Below are 24,438 nucleotides of genomic sequence, written 5' to 3'. Positions count from 1 at the left end.
ACCGAAATTAAAATTTAATATATTGTTAAAGTCGCTAATATGGCGCCTGAAGCCTGTTGTGACGTGAGCTCTGTGTCTGCTCTAGAAACTCTGAAATTCTGTAGATCTGAGCCGTACATTACTCACATGAACCTGTACTTTGAATTCTGTATGAGCTGTATAAAATACAGCTATGCATTAGAGTTTTGAATGAATAATTAGATTAGATTAGATAACTCTTTATTGTCTAATCGAATTATATAGAAATGAATAGAAATGTGACATGAGAAGGTGTGTCTTTGACTGTTCCTGCATAACTTAGTTTCGGACTAGTTGACAAGTTATGCTCCGGTCATTTGATGTTTCCAAGATAGATGTTCTTTTGTAATATAGTTAATTTTTTTGTATATTTCATTTATCCACCATCATACATACAAGCTAAGAAGAGGTCGTTATACTAACAAGAGGTATCAACGCTGGGCCAAAGTTCAGCACATGGTTAAAGTTTGTAATCCAGCCAGGGTGTAAATATCACTCAGCAGCCAGAGTTGAAGCAGGTAGCATCAACACATAAATCTACTCTACCCGGCTTAAATCACAAGAGCGCCTCTGACCAAAAAGCTGTAGATTTTTCTTGTTTGCACAAATGAATCCAGAGTCACATTAACTGTGTTCACAGGTCCAACAAAATGAGGAAGAGGAGGGGGAGAAACACAATTAGATTGAATTACAATTGGATGTAAGTTGAGGACAAGGAGAAGGAAGCTTAGGATGAGGAGGAAGAGAAGCAGCAGGAGCATCTTTAGGGATCCCTATGATGTCATTGAGGTTTGTTTCATTAATATGGTCCTCTCACAAAGAAAGATGACTTGTTTTAGTTCACCTACTTCCTGTATTAAATAGTGATGTGCAAAATGTTGTGAAAAACCATGGAGCAGGCACGTATAGGGCATCTGCAGGTAAATGAACATCAAATCTCTGAGACAGACTGAAATCTGTATATTTATCACCCTTATGATAAAACCCACGTCAGCCATTGGTTTATGGACTTTGTATTTTGAAGCCTCAACATTTGCTTTATTGCTGTTGCTATGTTGGGACCATATTAGGATGAGGGATCAGGATCTGGAGTCATGCACACTATTGTTTCATTTAGTGTGTATCCATAAGATTCGTACAGCAGATCCAAGTTGTGCCTTGAAAACAGGAAAGTCGTCTGCATAGAGGAGAACTGTAATAGCAGGCTTGTACAAAGTGAGGCTTTGTGCTCTCGTTTTACTTCTGTCACCCTGTTTTGATGCAGATTTCACTTGAAATCAGACGAGAACTGGACTTATTTTTTATAATGTGTTCTTGTGAATTGATTGTGTATTGCATATGTTTGATTTGACTTTCTGCAAGACAACAGTCGTCCGCTGGCCAAAAAAGTTTTCCAAATACCTCCACGTGATCTAGCCTGGATTTAGAAAAGAATAGCACAAAAAATCTGCACCTCCTGCTTCAGATGCAATTTGTGTTTCTGTGTTCAGAGGCAGCGGCGAGAGGGGAGACCTCGGCTCATCCAGCTGGAGAGCCTGACCAGGAGGAGTCGAACATTAACTCAGCTCTTCCAGGGCACCCTGCAGACTCGGCTGTTGGCATCGGCGAGGGATGACGTGAACGCTAAACTGGAGTCCATCACAGGTCAACTGCAGGTATGCGAGTCAGACCTTCTGAGGAGGGTTTCACTTTTCTCTCTTCTTTATAATTGACTCTTTTCTCTCTCTTTCAGCTCCTTGACTCAGAGTAGGAGGGATTTGAAGCACAAAGGGAGGAACTTGTCGTTTGGTTGGCTGATATGGATGAGGTTGACCAGCTGACAGGAAACACGAGTGAAAAACTGAAACAACTGCAGGTGTGGGCTTGTTTTGATATGACATATATCTGATATGAAACATACGTCAGAGACATTATCCTAAACTGGACTAACAAAGGACCATGAGTACAACATGAAACGTACATTACATAGCGTAAGGCTGAAGTTCATTGATCATTTTAATCATAAAGTTGTTGAAATATTTTTACTGAACATGCAAACATCTGCTGATGAAAATGTGTTGATTTATTGGTCTGTTATGAAGCTATTGCTATTTCTAATGTGTTTTATCACTATCACTTTCTGATGTTTTATTAATTAAACAATACATGTATTATTTGTTGTGTTATCTGTAGCTATAGTATTTATATATATTTATTTATAGTATAGCAAATATATTTAATTATTACTGTTTAAAACACTAATATGTGACATGTATTAGTAGCAGTGTTGGTCAAGTTACTTGAAAAAAGTAATCAGTAACTAATTACTGATTACTTCCCCAAAAAAGTAATCCCGTTACTTTACTGATTACTTATTTTCGAAAGTAATTAATTACTTAGTTACTTAGTTACTTTTTAAAAACACGATTTACAACCTGAAGAGGTGATAAAGCGATAGATCTTTCAGCCCAATTCTACTTTTTCTACATAATCCATCATACAAAATGTAATCAAATGGAAAAGTCTCTTTTTTTAAACTTGTTTTATCAGTTTTAATCTTTTAACTTTATGCATCAAGCAAAAATTTTATTATATGCAACATTCTCTGAGTTGAATAAATTAGTTTAACATTTAAACCTATTTTCTGCACATTCCAGCACATAAAATAAAATATTTTTTGTGTTTACACTCACTCTTTCAAATAGATGCAAGTAAAACACAGCAGAAAATAAATAAAGTCAAAGACTCAGCGGTCCTGTTGCTCTATTTTCACCTGTAAAGCAGGACTGCGGTAGGCGGAGGTTTACCCTGGTGCAGGTGTGCCGCGGTCAGTTGAAGAATCCGCGAGTTTCTCTGTGAGTTTCCCATTACGTCGTTGGGCACTCGGTGCTTGCTTGGAAGTTTAGGGTTTTTTTCGCTGTAAAAAGAAGTTTTCTTCCCACGCACAACGGACGCTAATGTTTTTGTCACTTTCTATGGAATCAAACTCAAAGTAAGGTCAGTACTTCCACGCTTTAAACGCTGCACGCTCATACTCTCTCCCACAATCGATATGTGATCCATTGTTGATCTGCACACAGCTGTTGTCACTAACGGCGCACTCGCTTACGTCACTGTCGTGAGACATTCTTGCAAAAAATCACGGTTTTAGTAACGCAGTGTTCCTACGGGAAAGTAACTGTAATCTAATTACCGTTTTTGCAATAGTAATCCCTTACTTTACTCGTTACTCGAAAAAGGTAATCAGATTACAGTAACGCGTTACAAGTAACGCGTTACTGCCCATCTCTGATTAGTAGTGATGTTGTGCTGAGGGTTAAAATGCCTTTTTGTCTTTTGGTAACTACAAAATGACAATAAACCATTAATATATGTCTATGCTGTGCTCGTATTTATTTTACCCTACTCAAATTCAATTTATGATGCATTTTATTTTGAAAGATTTAAAATGTTTTTTTAAAGAACCACTCAAAAAAGGTTCTTTAAAATGGTTCTTTTAAAGAACCATTTTTAAAAAGGTTCTTTGAAAAACCATTAAAGGTGCCCCAAAGAACCATTTCTTGATGGTTCTTTGGGGCACCTTTAAAGGTTCTTCAATGAACCACTGAAAGAAATGGTTCTTCAAAGAACCATTGTTTGAAAGGTTCTTTGTGGCACCAAAAAAGGTTCTTCTATGGCATCAGTCTAAAGAACCACTTTTGGTTCCAGTTGGCACCTTTATTTTTCTGAGTGTGGGCCACAAACCTGCTACAATGCAGCTCTAGCCAGGACAAGGGCACGCATTGAAATGACCTTTGGGCAAATAAAGGGAAGATTTCAGTGTCTGATAAGTCTGAGGGTTGCACCTGACAGGGCATGTGACATTATTGTTGCATGTGCCGTACTGCACAACATTGCCACCATCAGAAAGGAGAGGACTCCTGTGGTGGAGGTGCAGCCTGATGATGACCTCCAGCCAGTGCACTTGGACCAACCTAGTGGCAGAGCTGCATGGGACAGAATTGTGCAACACAATTTCGAATATTAAAAACATCCATCCATCCATCTTCATCCGCTTTATCCGGAGCCGGGTCGCGGGGGCAGCAGCCTAAGCAAAGAGGCCCAGACCTCCCTCTCCCCAGCCACCTCCTCCAGCTTATCCGGGGGAATACCAAGGCGTTCCCAGGCCAGCCGAGAGATATAATCTCTCCAGCGTGTCCTGGGTCTGCCCCGGGGCCTCCTCCCGGTGGGACATGCCTGGAACATGACAAAACATATTTTTCATTGAAATTTATTTGAGCATCTTTTTCTGTCTCATCAAAAAAAAGCCAGTCATCATTTGCCAGGAAAAAAATCATATATACTGTATCACGCAAGGTCATCAATAGTGCTCTGTATGAAAGTGTATTTTTACTTACTCTGAAGTTCCTTTTGAAGCAACTCGATTTCTAGTTGAACTTTTTGCCTCATTAGAGCTTGAAGTTCAATTTCACCTAGAAGCTTTTGTTTCTTTAGCTCAGTATACTCCATTCACCCTGTTTCAATTGTAGAGACAACATTTAACGGTCAATACATGTCATATAGGAATTAAAAATAATTACAAGATTGCCCACCTCTGTATCAGGCCTCTCTGCCGGCCTCTTTGCCTGCAAATCATACTGCAGTCAGAAACACATAGAAGTACACAAGTAGATACAAATTCAGGCCAAATTTGTGGGGACACTACACCAACTTACAGGGACTTCCTCCAAACCACAGTCATCTGACAGGGTTGCTTCACTGTCCTGTGCAATGGAAACAAAATGGTGTTACAAAGGGATGTGGTACAGCCTATTGGTCTAAATAATTAAAAAAAAGATTTTATATATATATATATATATATATATATATATATATATATATACATATATATATATATATATATATATAGCATCAGCAGGGTGCAAGATGCTAGCAGGCAAGGCATACATGGAACGCCATAACCAAGTGGCCGGCATAGTGTACAGGAACATCTGTGCCGAGTATAACCTGGAAGTCCCGAGGTCAAAATGGGAGATGCCCCCAAGGGTGGTGGAGAATGACCGAGCTAAGATCCTGTGGGACTTCCAGATACAGACGGACAAAATGGTGGTGGCTAACCAACCGGACATAGTGGTGGTAGACAAACAGAAGAAGATGGCCGTAGTGATCGATGTAGCGGTTCCGAATGACAGCAATATCAGGAAGAAGGAACACGAGAAGCTGGAGAAATACCAAGGGCTCAGAGAAGAGCTCGAGAGGATGTGGAGGGTGAAGGTAACGGTGGTCCCCGTGGTAATCGGAGAACTAGGTGCGGTGACTCCCAAGCTAGGCGAGTGGCTCCAGCAGATCCCAGGAACAACATCGGAGATCTCTGTCCAGAAGAGCGCAGTCCTGGGAACAGCTAAGATACTGCGCAGGACCCTCAAGCTCCCAGGCCTCTGGTAGAGGACCCGAGCTTGAAGGATAAACCGCCCGCAGGGGCGTGCTGGGTGTTTTTTATATATATATATATATATTAGGGGTGCAACGATACACAAAATTCACGGTTCGGTTCGGTTCGATACTTTGGTGTCACGGTTCGATATTTTTTCGATACAAAAAAATGTTCATTATTAATATATATTTTAACTCAAAAGTACAGTTTTTAAATTTAACCCTAACCCTTGTGCGTGTTTTTTATTTTGACAGCGAATGCGCACCTGTGGACCACTTATGTGCAGCCCTGGTTATTTAGCTCGTCATATTGCAGCCACAGAAATTATTTTGAAACCATAAAGCTGCACTTTCTATTTGCCTTATAGTCTGATTTGTCATAACTTCTCCGTTTTGTGGTAAGCTTTTCTTTGGCTGTCACTTCTTCACCCTGACCTGTCTTATTTGGCTCAGCAGAACTAAAATATATATCTGTCTGTGAAGGTTCTCAGTCATCCAGGTCATCGTAGTCAAATATATATCCTGCTGCTTTTACACACGCACTCACATAAGCTCAGCGATTCTCTGCGCGATCAACCTCTCACATGTTTAAGCTGCGGGAGATTTCACTTGTCATGTTTGCATAGTAAGCTAACGATTGATAAGACGATGTCAGAGGAATTGGTGCACAAATTATCATCACTCACAGATCAGTGCTGTCGCTCTCTATACACAGTTTGCGCGATTGCAAAGTGAAAGCAAACAAGCGCAAATTCAAACGCGATTTCAATATGTCACATATTGACAGTGGCTCACCGATGCCAATGACATAATTACCCAGCTACATTTCCAAAAGAATGCAAAAGCATTGACATATATTTTTCCTTCCTACGATAGCCCGACGGGCAGGGAAGAGATAGATTTTGGTAGCCCGACTGAAAAAATCGCTAGCTCCCGGATGTCGGGCTAGCGATATTGCGAGCCCTGTATCTGATTGAGGAATCACTCATCTTTGGAAAAGAGAGTTTATTACAGAGAAATGTCTCTTTCCAAAATAAAAGCTATACTATCCGCTTCTTCTGGGCTATATTCACAGCAGCATATTAAACATATAAGGAGAATCATGTGCTAACAGCTGTCTAAATGACTCGGCTAAAGTTAGTAGCATGCTTGCTTGTTTTTTTTCTGCTTCCACTTGTCTTTGCACTAGGATGATGTCGGCGTAAATGTGCAGTCATATTCGTTGTGTTCCCACTAGTGCTTTCAGGTTAATCTCGTTGAAATGACCTTAAAGCCACAACACGGCAAATCTCCGTTAACGAGCTACCGCCGATCGCCCCGTGCATGGGGCTAGACGGCCAACACGTTAACGAGCTAACTGCGCTAACACACTAGTTCCCACCCATGTAATTGAGCATTGCATGGCACATCCAACATACTGTTTTACTTTAGTCCATGACTCGCTTACCTTCAGGGTCATACGTCACATGAAAACCAAAATAATTCCAAACGCCAGATCTGAATGAGGGTGGGGGAGGTCCATGTTGCAAGGAGAGCTTAACTTCTGTCACGCTAGCTTTCCCTGCTCCTTCTGACGATGCTGTCTGTGTTGAGCGCTCAGTGAATCTGCATTCGACTACTCCGCCTAGGCTGCACTGTCGAGCCTAGGCGGAGTAGTCGAACGCAGATTCACTGAGCGCTCAACACAGACAGCATCGTCAGAAGGAAAGTTGATAAAATAAATTACAAATGTTGTATTGTTCGATACATATGCGTACCGAACTGAAAGCACTGTATCGAACGGTTCAATATCGATACGAATATCGTTGCACCCCTAATGTATATATATATATATATATATGTATATATATATATATATATACCGTATTTTCACGACCATAAGGCGCACTTAAAAGTCTTAGATTTTCTTCAAAAAGTACGGCGCGCCCTATAGCACAGTGCGCCCTGTGTGTTGTAATGAGGACGTAGTAGAGAACACCATGAGAACGCTAAAGGGTGAAGTGTGGCCGAGTTGGAGGAAAGACTCGAGCGGTGGATCATCGAGCAAAGAACGAGCGGGAGAAGCGTTTCGACGGTCACCATTCGGCTAAAAGCAGTTTCACTTTCACTTTTTATGAAACGGTGCCATTTTTCCATCCGGACCAGGACTACGGTAGCGCAGCAACTACCAGCGGATTATAAGGAAAAGCTGGCCATCTTCCGCTCCTACTGCAGCAAACACATCCAGCCCAGCCACATCACTAACATGGACGAGGTCCCGCTCACTTTTGACATCCCAGTGAGTCACACTGTGGAGAAGGGGACCAGCACGGTAGCGATACGCACAACGGGGTATGAAAAGTCTTCTTTTACTGTTGTGCTTGGCACAAAGAGTGGAAGGCAGCGCCGGGCGAGTTACGCCACAATTTGCGAATGGATTGTAGATGCTTGGGCTAACATGTCTGCTGGCACTGTTGTTCGAGCTTTCGCAAAAGCCGGCATCATTTCCGAGGAGCCGCACGGCACGGAAAGTGACTCTGACAGTGAAGAAAGTGAACTTGGCATGTTTGATGGAGATTTAGCGCAGCTGTTCAATTCAGACACAGAGGATGAGGACTTCGATGGGTTTGATTGATGATAAAAATGTGAGTACCAAACTTTGTTTTGCTCCTGCTTATTTTTAAATACGCACACTTGTATGCTTGTGTGTTGTTGATGATGACGATTACTGATAATAAAAATGTGAGTACCGAACTCAGGTTTGCTCCCGCTTTATTTTTAAATACACATACGGTACTTGTATGCGCCCTATGATCCAGTGCACCTTATGTGTGTGTTAAATACAGTAATGGCACACATAACTGAGACTGCGCCTTTTAGTACAGTGCGTCTTATGGTCGTGAAAATACGGTGTATATATATATATATATATATATATATATAATCTCCCAACTTACTGTGCATGCTTCAGTCACCTCTTGCATGGGAACAGGTAAAAGTGATGGAGTGTTATGTAAAACTACACACAAAAAAACCCACAATGTCAATAAATGTCAAAGTACAAAAAGCATTTTAACTAAGGCAACAACCAAATATTTTACATTGTACAAATAGAATTATGAGCTCATTTACCAGTTATGAAGGTGCTGCTGCTACTGCACCCTGGGTGCTGGTCTAAGGAAGAGTTTCCCCCAGGGATGCCCTCAACAATGGGTCTGGTGGCATTCAACCCTAGGGCCAGCTCCTCTGCCGGGGTGTGACGAGGGGGTGCAGGACCACCACCTGTCTTTTTTTGCTCTGCCCTTTTCTTGGTTGCTGTTACAAACAAACAAACAGATTATTTCAGGGTCTCTTTTCAAGAGACTAAAAGCAATATAAGTGATAAATATTACCATTCTGTAGAATATTCTTATATTGCACTTTTACTTGTTCCCATGTTCTAGTGGGTCCTGTTGTGGCTCTAATGCGAAGGAGGATATAATGTAATATAATATAATATGATATAATATAATATAATATAATAAATTACTTACAAGTTTAATTTGTCAGCAACTTTCTGCCAGCCCTCTCTCCTTGCTTTTGCAGCCTTTGCAGTGTTCCCTTGCGTTTTAATTAAACTCTGAAACTCCTGAAATCAAGAGTTCTTGCTCTGCTGCCGAAAAATACCGAGCGCGCTCCTTCGACATTTTCGCCGACCAATCAAAGGGTTGCCGATCAATGTTTCTACTATCGATGCGTAGCCCCTTTTAAGCCACCCAGTGATCTCACATTACTTCATCCAGCTGTACTAATCGTCAACAACAGGTGTGTTCGGAGAACTGGAATAGCGAGCTCAAAGTTGGCGCGATGATTTGATCTTGGATGTAGTATGCGAGGTACGAAGAACGGACCCCAGGGCAAGGAAGGTTACAGGTATCAGCCAGTGTTCTCAGGACTAGCCAGTAAAATGGTAAATGGCCTTTATTTATATAGCACTTTACTAGTCCCTGAGGACCCCAAAGCGCTTTACACATCCAGTCATCCACACACTGGTGATGGCAAGCTACACTGTAGCCACAGCTGCCCTGGGGCGCACTGACAGAGGCGAGGCTGCCGGACACTGGCGCCACTGGGCCCTCTGACCACCACCAGTAGGCAACAGGTCAAGTGTCTTGCCCAAGGACACAACGACTGAGACTGTCCAAGCCGGGGCTCGAACCGGCAACCTTCCGATTACAAGGCGAACTTGGGCCACGATCGCCACAATCTGTTTCTGAAGCCAGACAAGATGCTTGTGTTATGGAACTTGTTTTGTCTGACTCCTGAATTGATGAAGTCAACACCATCACGGTTTAAGAACTATCAGCCAAATGCCATCATGCGAGATGAAAGTGCCAGGGAGCCAAATTCTCATTTATCTGGGACTGCAATTTAAAACATCTACTGACCCACACCAGGGTCAAGGCAATGTTGTTCTCAGCAAGTATCAGGTTAGACACCATGTTTCGAAGGCCTTTGGTAATTGTGTTATGTTTGAATTTTGAAGCCGAATATTACAGATCACCATGGCATTATGACTTTAGTTTAGCTAATTGATTCGTTTGATCTAGCGTCATAGATAAAATATATATAGCAATAGCAATGGACTGGAACAAAATCTCTAGTGTTTCCAAACAATACTGCTTCAGGGAAACATGTATAAAATGAAAATGTTGAAAAGGACCTTTTTAAACGGCGGGAGTTTCCGACTCACCTTGTTTTATTTATTGGTATCCAGCTGCCCCTGTGTCTGTGTCGGTCATTTTGTTGGTCTGTTGCCAGCAGCTCATGACAAGCTGATTTAGATAACTTTCCCGGTTATTTCATTCAGTTTACTCGTGTTTGAATTTTCTTCAGTTTGTTGGAGCATTCAGTGTCCGAGGAGCTTCGAAAGTTCTTACTGCATCATTGTGAATTCAGAAAAAAAACATATACTCGATGAAAATCACACAGTTTAATGAATGAATGAATTTGTTGTTTCATGAATGCAAATATAAACGTTGGGGAAAACGAAAAAGCTGCTCTGTACTTTGCTGAGTTAACGTCAACACGAGAAACGCATACGCATATCAATACGCAACGAATAACGCCCGCAGCCACATGTTCCCAAACATAAAGTAGTCCCATGTAGGAACGTAAGTTCGTTGGTGCAGTGCTCCTTTTGAACACAAGGGGGAGGCAGAGCAACATTATTGGAGCGGTTAACCTGAGCTCCGTACTTCGTCATCGGAGGCTTCACGGGAAAAACAAACAAACAACGAATTTAACTAGTTGTATCAGTCCTTTTGGTGCTGTCGGTGAGAACAGAGTTACTGGTTGTCAACATGTTGTGTTAGATAGGTTTTTGCAACTTGCACCGTACCGTGGTCTCTGAAAAAAACAGTTTAAATTTTTTTTATTATATTTTTTTCAGTCTTGCTAACTTTAATCATTAAAAATATCGGCCCTGTTGTGTAATATCTACACTTTAACGCCAGGTGTCGGTGGTGGACTATGCGTTCCCACATATAGTAAATTCTACTGTAAACGCTGGTCCATTCTTCCTTGGTCGTGACTAGACTGCCGATGAGTAGCTGACATTTCAGAGCTCCTCGTGAGATACATGATGTAGGCTACATCGTATAGTAGCCTGGAAACAAATTTGATTTAGCAGCGGTTGCTCTGAAGCTGCTCATACATCATTTCACTTTTAATATCTTTTGAAATTTTTAAAAGATGGGTCCTAGACTAAACGTTTAAGAGAGTGAAATCAAATTGTGGCACCGTCATCAAGTTGAAAAATTGCGCAATAAAAAAATACAGAGAAATTTGTGTTGGGCCTTCAAAATAAAAGCATTCCTCTGATTCAATGAGCCATTTTACTCTGCTGTGTAAGCGGTGTTTTAATTTGGACGTCACAGCCAGAAGTGGCGTATCAGATTCCGACTACCGTGGCGTCACTCTAGTGAGAAGGTTCCGTGCACTTCACGCTTTTACGTGTGTGAACCGACCGTGTGTGAAGTGCGCGCGCGTGTCTGCGTGTGTGTGTGAGAGAGAGAGTGTGTGTAAACACATCTCTGTAGGCTCATGTAGTGAGGGCTGGGAGCTGACTGCAGCAGAGACTTCCAGGCTGAAATTGCGCTCGGTGACCGCTCAGATGAGGAGATGGCAGCCGAATCGACCCGGAGATTCACCAAGAACCTGCTGAAACCGGGGAGCGCGGCGGAGATACGGCAGACGGCGTGCAACGCAGTCAGACACTGCGCAGTGACGGTGAGTACACCCTTGTGGATTGTAAGAAGAAAAATTATATATGTGTATAAAACCACCTGTCGGCCTTTACCTCTCCGTGACGACACCCCCAAACCCTTACATCGGAACCTGGACGCGATGCGGTCTCATCTGTAGCCCGGCAGCCTCGGTCAGACACGCCGCACCACTACACCGCAGCTGTAGCAGACCTGGCATTGACATTCATGTTGCATCTTTCTTTGCAGTGGGTGAGCACATGCAGCTCAGAGCAGTGCCGTTCAGCTTCTGTCTATCGATCCTGCAGTGGGGACAATTCAATGCGTTTAAACGGTTACATCTCGGATAGGTGAGGGATTTGCCGCAATTTATCTCCAGGGCTCATTGGGTGATAATCTGGCTATAAAGTCGCAGAGTCTGTAGTGCTCCCCTGGGGGGTGTTGGAGTTTATTTCCAGTGAGGCTGGGTAGGTGAATGAAATGCAAGAAATAGATCCTTGGTGGTCGCATAGTGGCATGGCACAGGCAGCGTTTTACATCTGCCCAGCGGTGCATAGACACAGAGGAAGATGGAGGAGCAGAAAAAAGAGGGATGGTGGGGGATAAGAAGACTAAACTGACTGTTGGTTTGATTTACGTCTAATTTATACTATCAGTTTTTCCTTTTTAACATCGTAAAATTGAAAAGATGATCCAGTGGGTGTGTCACGCCATAATAATGAAAGGCTGCGATTGACAGATAACAGCGGGAGGAGGGGTAATCCAGGGTGGTGGTGGTGGTGGGGTGCGCACAGGCAAAACAGCAGAAATGGGTTTGTGTGTTTGCAAATGTCCCTTTGATCAATTTGGACAAATCCTCTACCTTCGGTACGCGCGTAAATGCGTGCCCGTTCTGTGGGGATTAGCATAAAGAAAGGTCACTCCACTCGAGTCTTTTTGCAGCTACTCCACATCCTCTTCAGTCTGGTGTTAGTGTGTCAGTGGGACACTGGCAGAGCACAGCATAGCAGGGTGAAAATTGATTGGAATAAAGAGGGAAAATGTAATATTTCACGGCCCATGACAGGATTAAAATGATGTGGCAGACTCACCATGAATGAAACCTTTTCTTTCTTTCTTTTCTTTTTTACTGAAAAATACATTTGCTTCTGTGTGATGTTGTTTTTCAGCAAAGAGACCTGCTTGGTGTCTGCTATCTCCCCACTATCACCCTCATATATATTATTAAAGACAAAAATCAGTTAGACTCAGCATTTTTCTACTCACAGATCTAGAAGAATATAGCAGCTTTTTAAAGATCCAGTGGTTACAGAGTGCACACAGCCTCTGTAGGCCTTTCTCACATTTTGTCTTGTTGAGACTCTTGAACAAAACGTTAATGTTATTAAGATTACCTCTGTTTTGCTTGCTATGTCATGTGAAAATGTCATAGGGAATGTCACAGGAAAAATGTCTAGTGAAAAGGTTAAGACATGGAGCATGTTGATGTTCAGGTTAATTTGTGTATGCATTAAAGCAAAACCTACTGACACCATGTTAAACAAAGACTATTTTAAATTTAATTGACTGTTTTTATGTATGCAAATGCTTTGGCTGCAGATTCGAGTTGTACAGCACGAATGCTTTATGGGTTTTAGTAGATTCAAGACATGCTGGATTGGGAAGACAATATGAATAAAATGTGCCTTCTAATGGTTACTTTGACTTGTGTTAATGTAGTATATATCTTTCTAAAAAACCTAAGTAATTAGATTGCAGTAGTGCAACATTTTGATCTTAAAGTTATATTCCTGCAACACCGCTCACTAATACATCTAGACATATTAATGTGGATATCACCTGTAAATGGTGTAAGCCGCTGCTGTTCTCACATATGAGAAGTTTACCAGAACACCCAACTACAGTGTTCACAAAAAATTGTGTGAGTTGTTATTTACCTGAAGTGAGAAGCGAAATGGAAACTGTGAGTAATATTGTGATCATGAGCAAGTGGGAAAAAAATTACAGCTCTTTTTTTTTTTACTTTGTCACCTTCTTGTGCAACTGACTGATTTATCACAATTCTTTCCTGCGTTATGAAAAATAAATGTTCATGATGACCAAAAACATGTAAAATAACTTCAATAACTTCTATCTGTGTATAGAAACGGGGTTCAGAAATATGAAGAAAAGAAGAAGAAGAGCATGAATGTGCGTAATACAGATGTTTTAGATACAAATCTTTAGTTGGCGTGTAAATATTCATGGGCGTTATGTGGGTTTTTTTAATGCACGTCCCTCGATGGTGAAAGAAACCAGGTCAGCAGAATCAGACCCTCCGGCATAACATTTAATGAAGCGTAAACCTCTTCCTCGCTGCTCTTGCTGACCCGGTCTCGCTTTTCTTTTCTCGTTCAGCTAGTGTCACCCTCCCTGCCTAACCTGACCTCACATCATCCCCTTCACTGTTTCTTCCATATTTGACTTGCTTCCAGGGCTGTTTTCCTGTTTGTTTCTGATTGAACTACTGCTCTAGATCAGTTTTTGAAGTCTGTGTGCGTGCATTTTTAGGTGTGTCGCGTACACGGTTACTGGTAAATCCCCTTGGTGAACGCTGCATTTTGTTCTGAAGAACTGCTCTGTGAAAGCAATCACTACTCTATGATTACTTCAGTGTTTCTCAGAGTGGTTTGCCCACCCATTTGTACATGCAGGGAAAATGGAAAGGTTGATAGATACAAGAAGGAAGAATGTAATAGTGGTTACAATTTGTTAAAAAAACAACAACCCCAGAAACCATGGGATCTTCGGTTACATATTTCCTGGGCTCTGTCTGCCAGTGAACTGCTGTACACCAAATAAAACATAAAGAAAAAATAGTATAGCCAACATATGTTTAATATATAAGATAATGAAGCTAATTTGTCCTGAAAACCTTTTAACAAAATATACATAAAAATCTACAGCTGCTGATTTTTGGTAGCTAAGTGAGAGTGTTTATGATGGCTCTAAGTAAAAAGTGAGCAGCATGGTAGTGTAGACACAAGTGTCATTCTTGTTGTGACTCTGGCTGCTTGCTGGGATGAACCACATGTCATACCATGCCTCCAGGATGCCAGCTACACTAACCACACAGCCAGAGATCGGTGCCAACATGCCCACCCTGGCATCTCACTGCAGCTACAGTGTTTGCTCAGTAGGAAAAGGTTCCTTATCCTCAGTCACCTTTACTTTTTCGGACATACGTATGCTCACAAGATTAATGGTATCCGGTATTTGGTGTAATATCACCAGGTTCCTGTCCTTGCCTGCTCTTGGCACTCTTGATGGCCTTATGGTACCACTAGCTTCAGGCATGGTCACATATTGGCTATTTTTGGTGCTCAGTTTGAATCTCTGGGCAGCTCCTGAGAATTTTCAACGTTATTACTAACCAGCATCTGTTTGTGCAGTCATAGTCAAAGAATATCATAAGCTACCGAATGTGTACGATCATTACAAGGTTTCCAGATGTACTGAAGCTTTTTAAATGCAGAAGACTGTATAACCTTGCATTGCTGCATGCTACATGTTATTTTATGAATAAAGTAGACCACCATTTCCCTTCTATTGACTATTTCAAGCAATCTCTTAAAGACTGACCGTTTGTTCTATTTGATTGGGTTTGTCTTCTTCTTCTTCTTTTGGCCACTTCTTTAGGGTGTTGCACCACTGGATCATCTGCCTCCATCATACCCTTACGCCATCCAGCTCCATGTTCTATACCCTTTGCCCAATATATCCACTATCCCTCCTCTGCACATGTCCAAACCATCTCAGCTTTGCATCTCTCTAACACTCTCTCCAAGCCTCTCGGCCTGAGCCGTCACTCTGATAAAATCATTTCTAATCTGATTGGACATGGCTGGCAACCGCTAATCAGTTTTATTATTAATTAATCATCTCTTTGTTTTTCATGCGGTTAATTTTTCAATAACAGAATTGTTCAAGCTCGAGATCACATCTTAATAGGACTTGGCTTGTTTGAAATGGCTTAATGGTCCAAAACACAAAAAATTTAAATTACTAGGATTTACAAGGATTTTGAATATAATTCATAACAAAACAAAAGCCAAGTCAAAACAATCTGTTGCTACTTTTGACAAAAAAAGGAATCGATGGATGGATGGGTTATTGTTAATTTCATAGAAGTAGATAATTACATTGGTTGTATTGTCACCACTATACAGGCACTCTGGACTGTCTTGGAGTCACCTAAAGATCTGAAAAACAAAAGTCATTCAAATGAGATCCAAATATTTTTTTAGGCATTTAAACTGCTTTTTTTACTGCTTCTATTAAATGCCCGAAACAAATTCCTCGTCAGACTCGCGACATAGTCTCAGGCCTTGGGTAAAATTCCCATGCTTTTTCTTCCTATAGTTTTGTGACCCTGAATTTTTAATTATTTTGAAATGTTAGGAACATTGTCCATATTTCTTCGACCTCCCATTCAAGTCTTTTTTTTCTTTCTTCATTCTCTCTTTCTTCAGTTATCAAACTCCTCTTACTGTAAATTAGTTTTTGTAATAATCTCTATAGACATTATCCTTTTTTATCTACCTTCTGTGCTAGGCTCATGTTCTGCATGCGTGTTCATGTTTTATCTCGGGCTAAAACGTGTCAGACAGCGTGGCATGCTCATTTGTTTGTGAGGCAGAATTCTGAGAAGATGTTCCCCAGTAACATGTTGCAAGCGTATATCGTGGTTGGGGGGGACATGCTGTCAGTTTGCCTCCATTTTTTTCTTCATGACACATCATGCCAACCGCCTGCAGTGCATTGTGTGTGAGTCGCGACCTGCCTGTTTATTAGCATACATGTGTTGCAGCTATCAGTGTGGTACTTGTGGGTGTTCTGAGCAACCAGGCTGCCATTTAGGCTGAATAAAAGTTGTGCATGCATATATATATATATATATGTATGTATGTATATATATATATATATATATATATATATATATAATGTGTATATATATATAGTAAAGGTGTTTAACTGCTTTATATCTGATGCGGGCATGGTTTTTAATCTTGACCACAGTATGGTACGCTGCTTGTTGCCCGTGTTGCACTTAATAATTTCTGGCAGCTTATAAATTTGACTCATGTCTCACGTCAAAGTCAAATGTTGCAGAGGAAAGGAACTGGCTACAAAACCAGTAATTACCCTCCCATCTCTATACTTTTTGTTACAGAGAAAAGTCAATTAGCAAGGAATTCTAACAGGAAGTGCTCCTTATCACTCGCACAGCTCAATTTTTTTCTTCTTTCTAGCATATCTTACTTCATCTCATCTATCACGCTTTTCTTCCCACGCCCTCTCGTCTACATCTACAAGCTGCCACATTTATTAATTTATGTTGCTGCTCGCTACATTCAGGACCAATTCTTTTAATTGTTTCTATAACTGCCTCCTCTGAGCACCCACTTTGTTTTTTTATTACCTTTTTTTTTTCTTATTTTGGAAAAGTTTGAAGATGCACTACATGTATAATGTGAAGGAGATCTATCACGTCTCTTATTACAGCTGGACAGGGAAAGGTATTACAAGAACACGGGTGGAATTAAGCCCATAATTGGCTCAGAAATCATCAGTCATTTTAGAGAGCCAGACCGTGACGAGAACAGAAAATGAGGGAGGATGGGTAGGAAGAGAACAGGATCTCTCCCATCGCTCCCAAAAGAGTTGGCACTCAGACTCTAGACTCTACTGTCTCATAAACACTCCATCCATGAGTTTGCATGTATATGTGTTTAATATTACGTTTAGTACTTTTAAGTTGCAGTGTTTTCTCATTTTATTGTGTCTTAGTATTGGCATATTTAGTATTCTTTGAGTTGTATTAGGCTCTTTGAGTTGTTTGAATGCAGAAGTATAGCACTCCCTCACCCACCCACACCCCATTGGACATTGTTGTGCAACTGTTAGAGTTTGTGAGGAAAGGTCTACACACTTCACAGCAGAAGGTAGAAGTGCTGCGCTGCTGCCTTTATTCCCACTGACTCTGACATAAAGCTGCTTTACAAATCAGCAGAGATAACATTTCCTTGCCTGCCAATAGTTATTCTCTTACATAAGTTGGGTTTTTGGAAATCATGCTGCAGTTTGTGCGTGCGTGCGTGTATGTATGTATGTATGTATGTATGTGTATGTATATGTGTGTGTATATATATATATATATATATATACACACACACACACACACACACACACACACACACACACACACACACACACACACATAGGGTGGCACAGTGGTTAGCACTGTTGCCGCACAGCAAGAAGGTCCTGAGTTCAATTCCAACATCAGGCCGGGGTCTTTCTGTGTGGAGTTTGCATGTTCTCCCCGTGTCTGCGTGGGTTCCCTCCGGGTACTCCGGCTTCCTCCCACCGTCCAAAGACATGCAGCTTGTGGGGATAGGTTAATTGGATAACCCAAATTGTCACTAGGTGTGAATGTGCAAATGAATGTGAGTGCGAATGGTTGTTTGTCCTTGTGTGTTAGCCTTGCGACAGACTGGCGACCTGTCCAGGGTGTACCCCGCCTCTCGCCCTATGACAGCTGGGATAGGCTCCAGCGCCCCCCGCGACCCTGAAAAGGATAAGCGGAAGTGAATGGATGGATATATATATATATATATGTGTGTGTGTGTGTGTGTGTGTGTAAAAGGCAGCATGAGAAAAGATACTCCTCCAACAAGAACAATCAAGAGGGGAGCTTTTGGTTCTCGACTTTGTAATGGAACCATTAAAGCAAGACTTTACATAATGATTATCTGGATTTATGGTTGAGGTCGGCCCAACAGCCTTTATGAATTAGAATATTAAACATGGTCAAAAAAAGCAGAGAAGCGGGTCAGTGAAATCAGTGATGAAATTTCACGAAGCAAATGCCACATTTTTAATAAGCACAAGGCCGTTACCTGGAAACTGTTAGGAAAACAAGATACATCTGGGTGAATGACCGTGTTTGCAAAATGATCTCCTAAGGCAAACCCCAATTACAACAAAATTAACATTAATAGATGGCAGTGTATAACATTAATCATGCTTAGGAGACACACACCATGGAAATAAATCTGAAGTAATAACCGTGCTGCTGGAGTGGAGCGTATTAAGACTTTTTATTTATTCAGTCATTTTAAAAGGGCACTCTATACAAGTTAAAACATATGCTGCTTTGAATATTTTCATGTGACATGAAATAAAACTGTCTGCAATTACTATCATTTTTTAGTTTGAAAATATTAACTGTAGAGGCACATGACAGAACATAAAGACATTTCGTACTCTGTAGTGATCGTGGCAACGGATGGTATGAAAGATGGGCGTCACTTCCGTGATGTCATCCAGTCATTTCTGAACTGTTTTGAAATCCTAATTGTGTTATCCCCGTTGTCAGCATGGTGTTTGAAAGAGGATGTGAAGAAACAGGATCTGAAGAGCCATTAGCCAATGAACATAGTACAAATAATCTTGATTTCTGGATTTCCCACAATGTCTAAAATTTGCCCATAAACTCATCAGCAAAGTTTTTACAGAGGCAAAGCCTGAGGGTTGTTTAAGATACTGTTGAGGTTTTGCAGATATGTGCCTGCTAGCTATGTGATGTTAACTTGTTGTATAATTGTGACAACCCTGTAATAATGTAGGGTCAAGTGAAAAAACTCCCAGCCACACAGGCTTGCCTAGTAGTTAGCAAGTGTTTGCAGATTAATATGAATAATTAGAGGCAACTAATCTGCTAGCAACCAAAGCAATTACTAGGAGGTTTCTGTTGCAGCACCTTCTTTGCACTCAATTTCACCCAGGGTGAAGAAGTCACTTGGATGAGTGACGAAACGTTTCTCCCACTGAAAACGCTACGTCCAGATAAACAGAATTTGGGATCTACTTACCTGGATGATTGAGCATGCATCAAGACACTTCAATGCTAATACTTTTATTTTATTTTACTTGAACCAGTCTGAGTCTCGTAGGATGCAACATTCACCACCTTGGCAGTTGTAACCTCAACCTTCACTGTTTTGTCTTTAATTTTTTAAAATTATAATCACTTTAAAGGGAATACTTTGGAAGGATGTGCCCTTTCTGGATTCCATTGTGGACACCGTGTTTCAGTTGCTTCAGTCATATGGTTTCCTGGTTTTTGGCAACTCTATGTGCAACTTTCCTGTGTTTTGTAAACTTGTCTCCATGAGAGAAATGGAGGTGTGTCAGACTGCAGATATTAAGCACATGTCTATTAACTTTGAATGATTCTGACTCAACAGCATAGGCTTGGTGGTAACAGAAAATTTATTGTGCGTGCGCACTTGTTTTCTTTTGCAAGGTTAGACCATGTTTTAGTACATCAACAATGCTGATCTCAGTCTCAGTTTGCATGCATAGCATAGCAAGTGTCAGAGGTTGTGAAAGTGTCAGAGTGTCTGGTAATGTGAAACAGGATGTTCCGCATGCTCGTTTCACTGACACTCTGCGTTTTGTGCCTCTGCACACTTCATTCTGTAGCATTTCTCAGTTATTTACAGCTCGTGCTAAGAAATCTATACCTGAGTGTCCACATAGGTTTATATTATTTTACAGTTTTTACATATATTTGAATGGTAAATGGCCTGTATTTATATAGAGCTTTACTAGTCCCTAAGGACCCCAAAGCGCTTTACATATCCAGTCATCCACCCATTCACACACACATTCACACACTGGTGATGGCAACTACATTGTAGCCACAGCCACCCTGGGGCGCACTGACAGAGGCGAGGCTGCCGGACACTGGCGCCACCGGGCCCTCTGACCACCACCAGTAGGCAACGGGTGAAGTGTCTTGCCCAAGGACACAACGACCGAGACTGTCCAAGCCGGGGCTCGAACCGGCAACCTTCCGATTACAAGGCGAACTCCCAACTATTTGTTCTTTTCAACCTGTGTAGCATCCCTTTCTCCTTTACTACTTAGCTCATTTATTTGTAACTCTATCCTCTCCATCTAGCTTTTCTTTTGCTCTGGCTTTTCTTATACACTTAAATTCCCTAATTGTCTAAAATTCCTGACGCCCTCACTCCTTTCCCCAAGTCTCTGTGGATTACTTTGCCCTTTGGTTGAAAATTGTTATGTTGAGTCAGAGGTAAATGCAGATTGTTGCCCTTTTTGAGCCTCCTTGCCGACATGCCTTTCTGTTTAAGATAACGTTTTGTCACTTGTCACTAAATGCTTGCTCAAAGTGAATAGTTGGGTGTCCCTCTAGTTCTCAAAGATGTCAGGACGTAATGAGTAAATATTTTCATGTTTACAAACAATGATATTTGAAAAATAATTTTTCCCCTCAAACTTTGTAAATTTGCAGCAATCACTGTCTTAAAGACTGACTGTGACTTTTGTGGTATTCTAGACTTCTTGAAGCACCTCCCACAGCTTTTTTCTGATTAGTTTGATGGGCACTTCCCAGATACCAAATAATCAGAAGCTCAGTTTTGGAGCTGTGATTTGGGTCGTTGTCCTGCTTTACGAGGAAAGTGGTTTCAACAGCTTCCACAGGGTATGGCTTTGCCTTACCCTGTGGAAGCTTCAGTTGTCCACAGACAAGTCACCCCCTTTTTTTTACCCACTTTGACGCTATAAAGGCCGATGCTACACATACTTAGCTGATTTGTTTAGCTTTTTTAATCAGCAAAATCGTAACAGGAAATGTGATTAACTTGCATTAGCTAAAGTACTGCACCACTGGATGATAAAAAAATTCAAATTAATGATTACAAATGTACTTTTCTTTCAACAACCTGGGAAGTTGACTATAAACTTTTGAACAGTAGTGTATATGTTGTATGTATAAGGGATTAGAGGGGATGAATAGCTCTTTGACATTTGTTATGACTGAGAGATGGCTATGGCTGGAGACGACTCAGTCTCGTTTGGCAAATGACAGTAGGAACGTGCACTGCCAGGCCATGGTGTGTGTCAGCTCTGATATTCTCAATGACTCATTCAGCAAGGACAGAGGAATGAAAGCAAAGAGAAAATATCTGAGCCTGTCACTGCTGACACTGACTTCTACTGAATTCACCCACTGTTTGAACTGCATGATGCGCTGCACATTGATGTCAGTAGTGTGAGTGTTTGCTGGCTGTGAGCACAGGAAATTCTTTTTCTTTTTTTATGTCATACACGTAGCCTTGTAGTTTCAGACTGTCAGTTCTTGAATTGTATTGGAAGAAAAAAACGTCTGTTTAGTCTAGGTAGGAAAAGTGGGCAGAGAGAAAGTATGTGCCTGCCTGTATGTCAGTGTTTGCGAGAGGTCACATGAGAGGAGGAGTGACAGAGAGCGAGAGAGGTCCCCGGGGCTCCGTGCATTGTGCCAGTGTGCGTTTACAATAGGCTCTTTGGAAAGGCTTCACAGCCAGTGAACTGCTCTATTTAGACTTAGCCGACCAGGCTTTGCCTCACGGAGCTCGACTTTTATCCTCTCTTTTTCTAAAGCTCTTGGTTTAGTCTCACCATCCTGCCCCGCACCTCAGTAAGACACTCAGCTCCCGTCTGTCCAGTGTCTGGTCACAGTCCTCACGGTGGGGGTCGTGTGGTGGTGATGGTGTTAGGGGTCCACTTCACATACTGCTCTAAGAATAGTTCAGTAACTCTCTGTGAGTGAATTGCAGTGTTGTCTCTCTCCTTCATGTTGCATTCCAGAGTAGGAGGCCTGAATATGCAACGTCTGCTACCCTTCGACTCCCATGTTCTGCTGCCTTCGCCCTCTTGTATCTGCATACTTACTTGCACTCTGAGGCACTGATATATGATCAGGACTTTTCCTCGTTAACTCTTTTCAACGATTGGAGGGGGTAAGATGGAGAAACCCCAGGAGTGATCTAATTAAGCAACAAATTGGCAGGATGGAATAATATTTTAGCTGCCACCAGCTGGAGAGGACATCCTTAAAATCTGTAAACTAACAAACAAACATATTTTTGCAAGATGTTTGAATCTTTCAGGTGTTTTTTCTTCCTATTTACTCTGGTTGTGCCCAGCAATAATCCCGCCTTACTGTTTACACCATTTGACAGCAAAATAGATACCAACATAAATTCACACACAAACTGACTTAAATGGAGTTTTTAATGCCAGTTTATAATGGATTGTAAGCAGCATTAAGCTGCATTTAATCAAATTAGGAATCTGTTATAAAGCTACTTTTTTTTTGGTGAATAAACGGACAATCATTTAAAAAAAGTCCAACAAAGTTTTATCTTTAAAATAAATTGCTTCTCACTTTGGAAAGTAGCAGGAATTTTTCACTCCCATGAACCAGTTAAATTACCACAGAGACTGTAAACAGGGTGGCTTGTAGTTTCCACAGCTGATTAGAGTTTACAGAATACACTATTGAGATATTCATCTCCTGGGTTGGATTTTTTTTTTTTAATTGTTGGGATTTTTTGTTGGGAGTTTTTAAAAAGGTTGAAAAGGTTTACTGTCTCGTTACCATTGTTATCTTTGTCACTAGATTTTTTGTTTCAAAAATGAACCTTGTTAAGGTTACATTACGTCATGTCGGTATTTCTGCTTCTTAAACTGAACTATATTCGTGAGTTGGCCGTACCGTAATCGAAGTGAAAGTAAAATAATAAATAGCTTGTTATGGTATAGCGTGGTTTGTCAGATGACGTCACATTGTTCAAGAGTGTTCCATCATGACACAGCCACTGGTTGCTAGGGGAAAACCTGACTGGTTGGCAGCGGTTCCTGGAAGTTGCTGACTCTTGCTGAGTGAAATCAGATGCACCAAAAACCTCCCAGGGTTGTAGAATCTGGACTCCTAGGTCTGATGTTTTGGACTTCAGCAGTCATTTTCCCAGCAACTGCCATCAACCTGCAGCAGCCACTTGCAACCACTCAGGGACTGGTGGCTATCAGACAACTGCTGGAGACCCTTATTCACTTGATGCTTCATTATTACCATGATTTTCATATGTCCAAAATAACCAAAAAGTTAATGTCACGTGGTTAGAGGGAACGTGTCTGCAAAATCTCAGTAGTCAGTCTTTTGTTTTTGGGGTTTTTTTTGGTTTTTGGTAATTGCTGATATTAGCTTTTCATTTTCTGTTTTGGATTTACTGGCTTACTGTGCATTTGCACTCCCTAATAGTTTGTGCCTTAACTCTGCATCTTTCTCTGTACATACAAGACACATCAATTTTATTTGGCTTAAATGTCAGCCAAAGAGCCAAAGAGGGAATCTGCAAAAGAAATAGGAAAAGAAAAGCTTGGGGCAGAGGGAGAGACAGAAGAGGTATTTTGAGTTTTTAGGAGGTGGGAGAAGAGGGAAAGAGGAAAAGGTAAGGGAGGATAGCACATATAAAAAAACGCATGAGGAAAAGTCTTAAGAACAGCTGTGTCCTTATTCTAAACTGGGACCTCGGGGAAAGGGAGCAGAGCTGAGTGGGCATCTGGTAGACTGTTAGCGCTGGTTTAGAGGTTATACAGAGGTTACATGTAAGCTTTGTGTAGGTGTCATACGCAGGCGTTCTTACTGAATGATTCATTGCAATTCAGGCAATCACATGGGCTTTTCTAGAACAGTGAAGATTTAGACTGGGGGTTGATATGAGGTGTTATGATGATTTTTCACTGATTAGCCTAGAATGAAGCTGATATTATTTTTCTGTCTATGTCCCCAGTAGCTTATTATCACACTATCCATTGTGCTGGTATGTGTCTCTGGCATGGCTGCGTAAAAGTAAATATTAGCTTGGGCCCGATTTAGGATGAATAT

General features: G+C 41.3%; 1 protein-coding gene across 1 annotated transcript in view; it reads left to right on the top strand.

The window, feature by feature from the left end:
• Positions 1-11,365: 11,365 nt before the first annotated feature.
• dock10 (dedicator of cytokinesis 10) overlaps positions 11,366-24,438 on the top strand; it is a 64,744-nt gene continuing 51,671 nt past the window's right edge. The window contains exon 1 of the mRNA XM_080889925.1: positions 11,366-11,679. Coding sequence (XP_080746051.1) covers positions 11,572-11,679 — 108 coding nt within the window. The 5' untranslated portion in view covers positions 11,366-11,571. The remainder of the gene's footprint in view (positions 11,680-24,438) is intronic.

Source organism: Rhamphochromis sp. 'chilingali' (genome assembly GCF_963969265.1).
Source record: "Rhamphochromis sp. 'chilingali' genome assembly, chromosome: 8".
NCBI lineage: Eukaryota > Metazoa > Chordata > Actinopteri > Cichliformes > Cichlidae > Rhamphochromis > Rhamphochromis sp. 'chilingali'.
The sequence above is the reverse complement of the archived record's forward strand: the minus strand, read 5'-3'. Positions and strand labels throughout refer to the sequence as shown.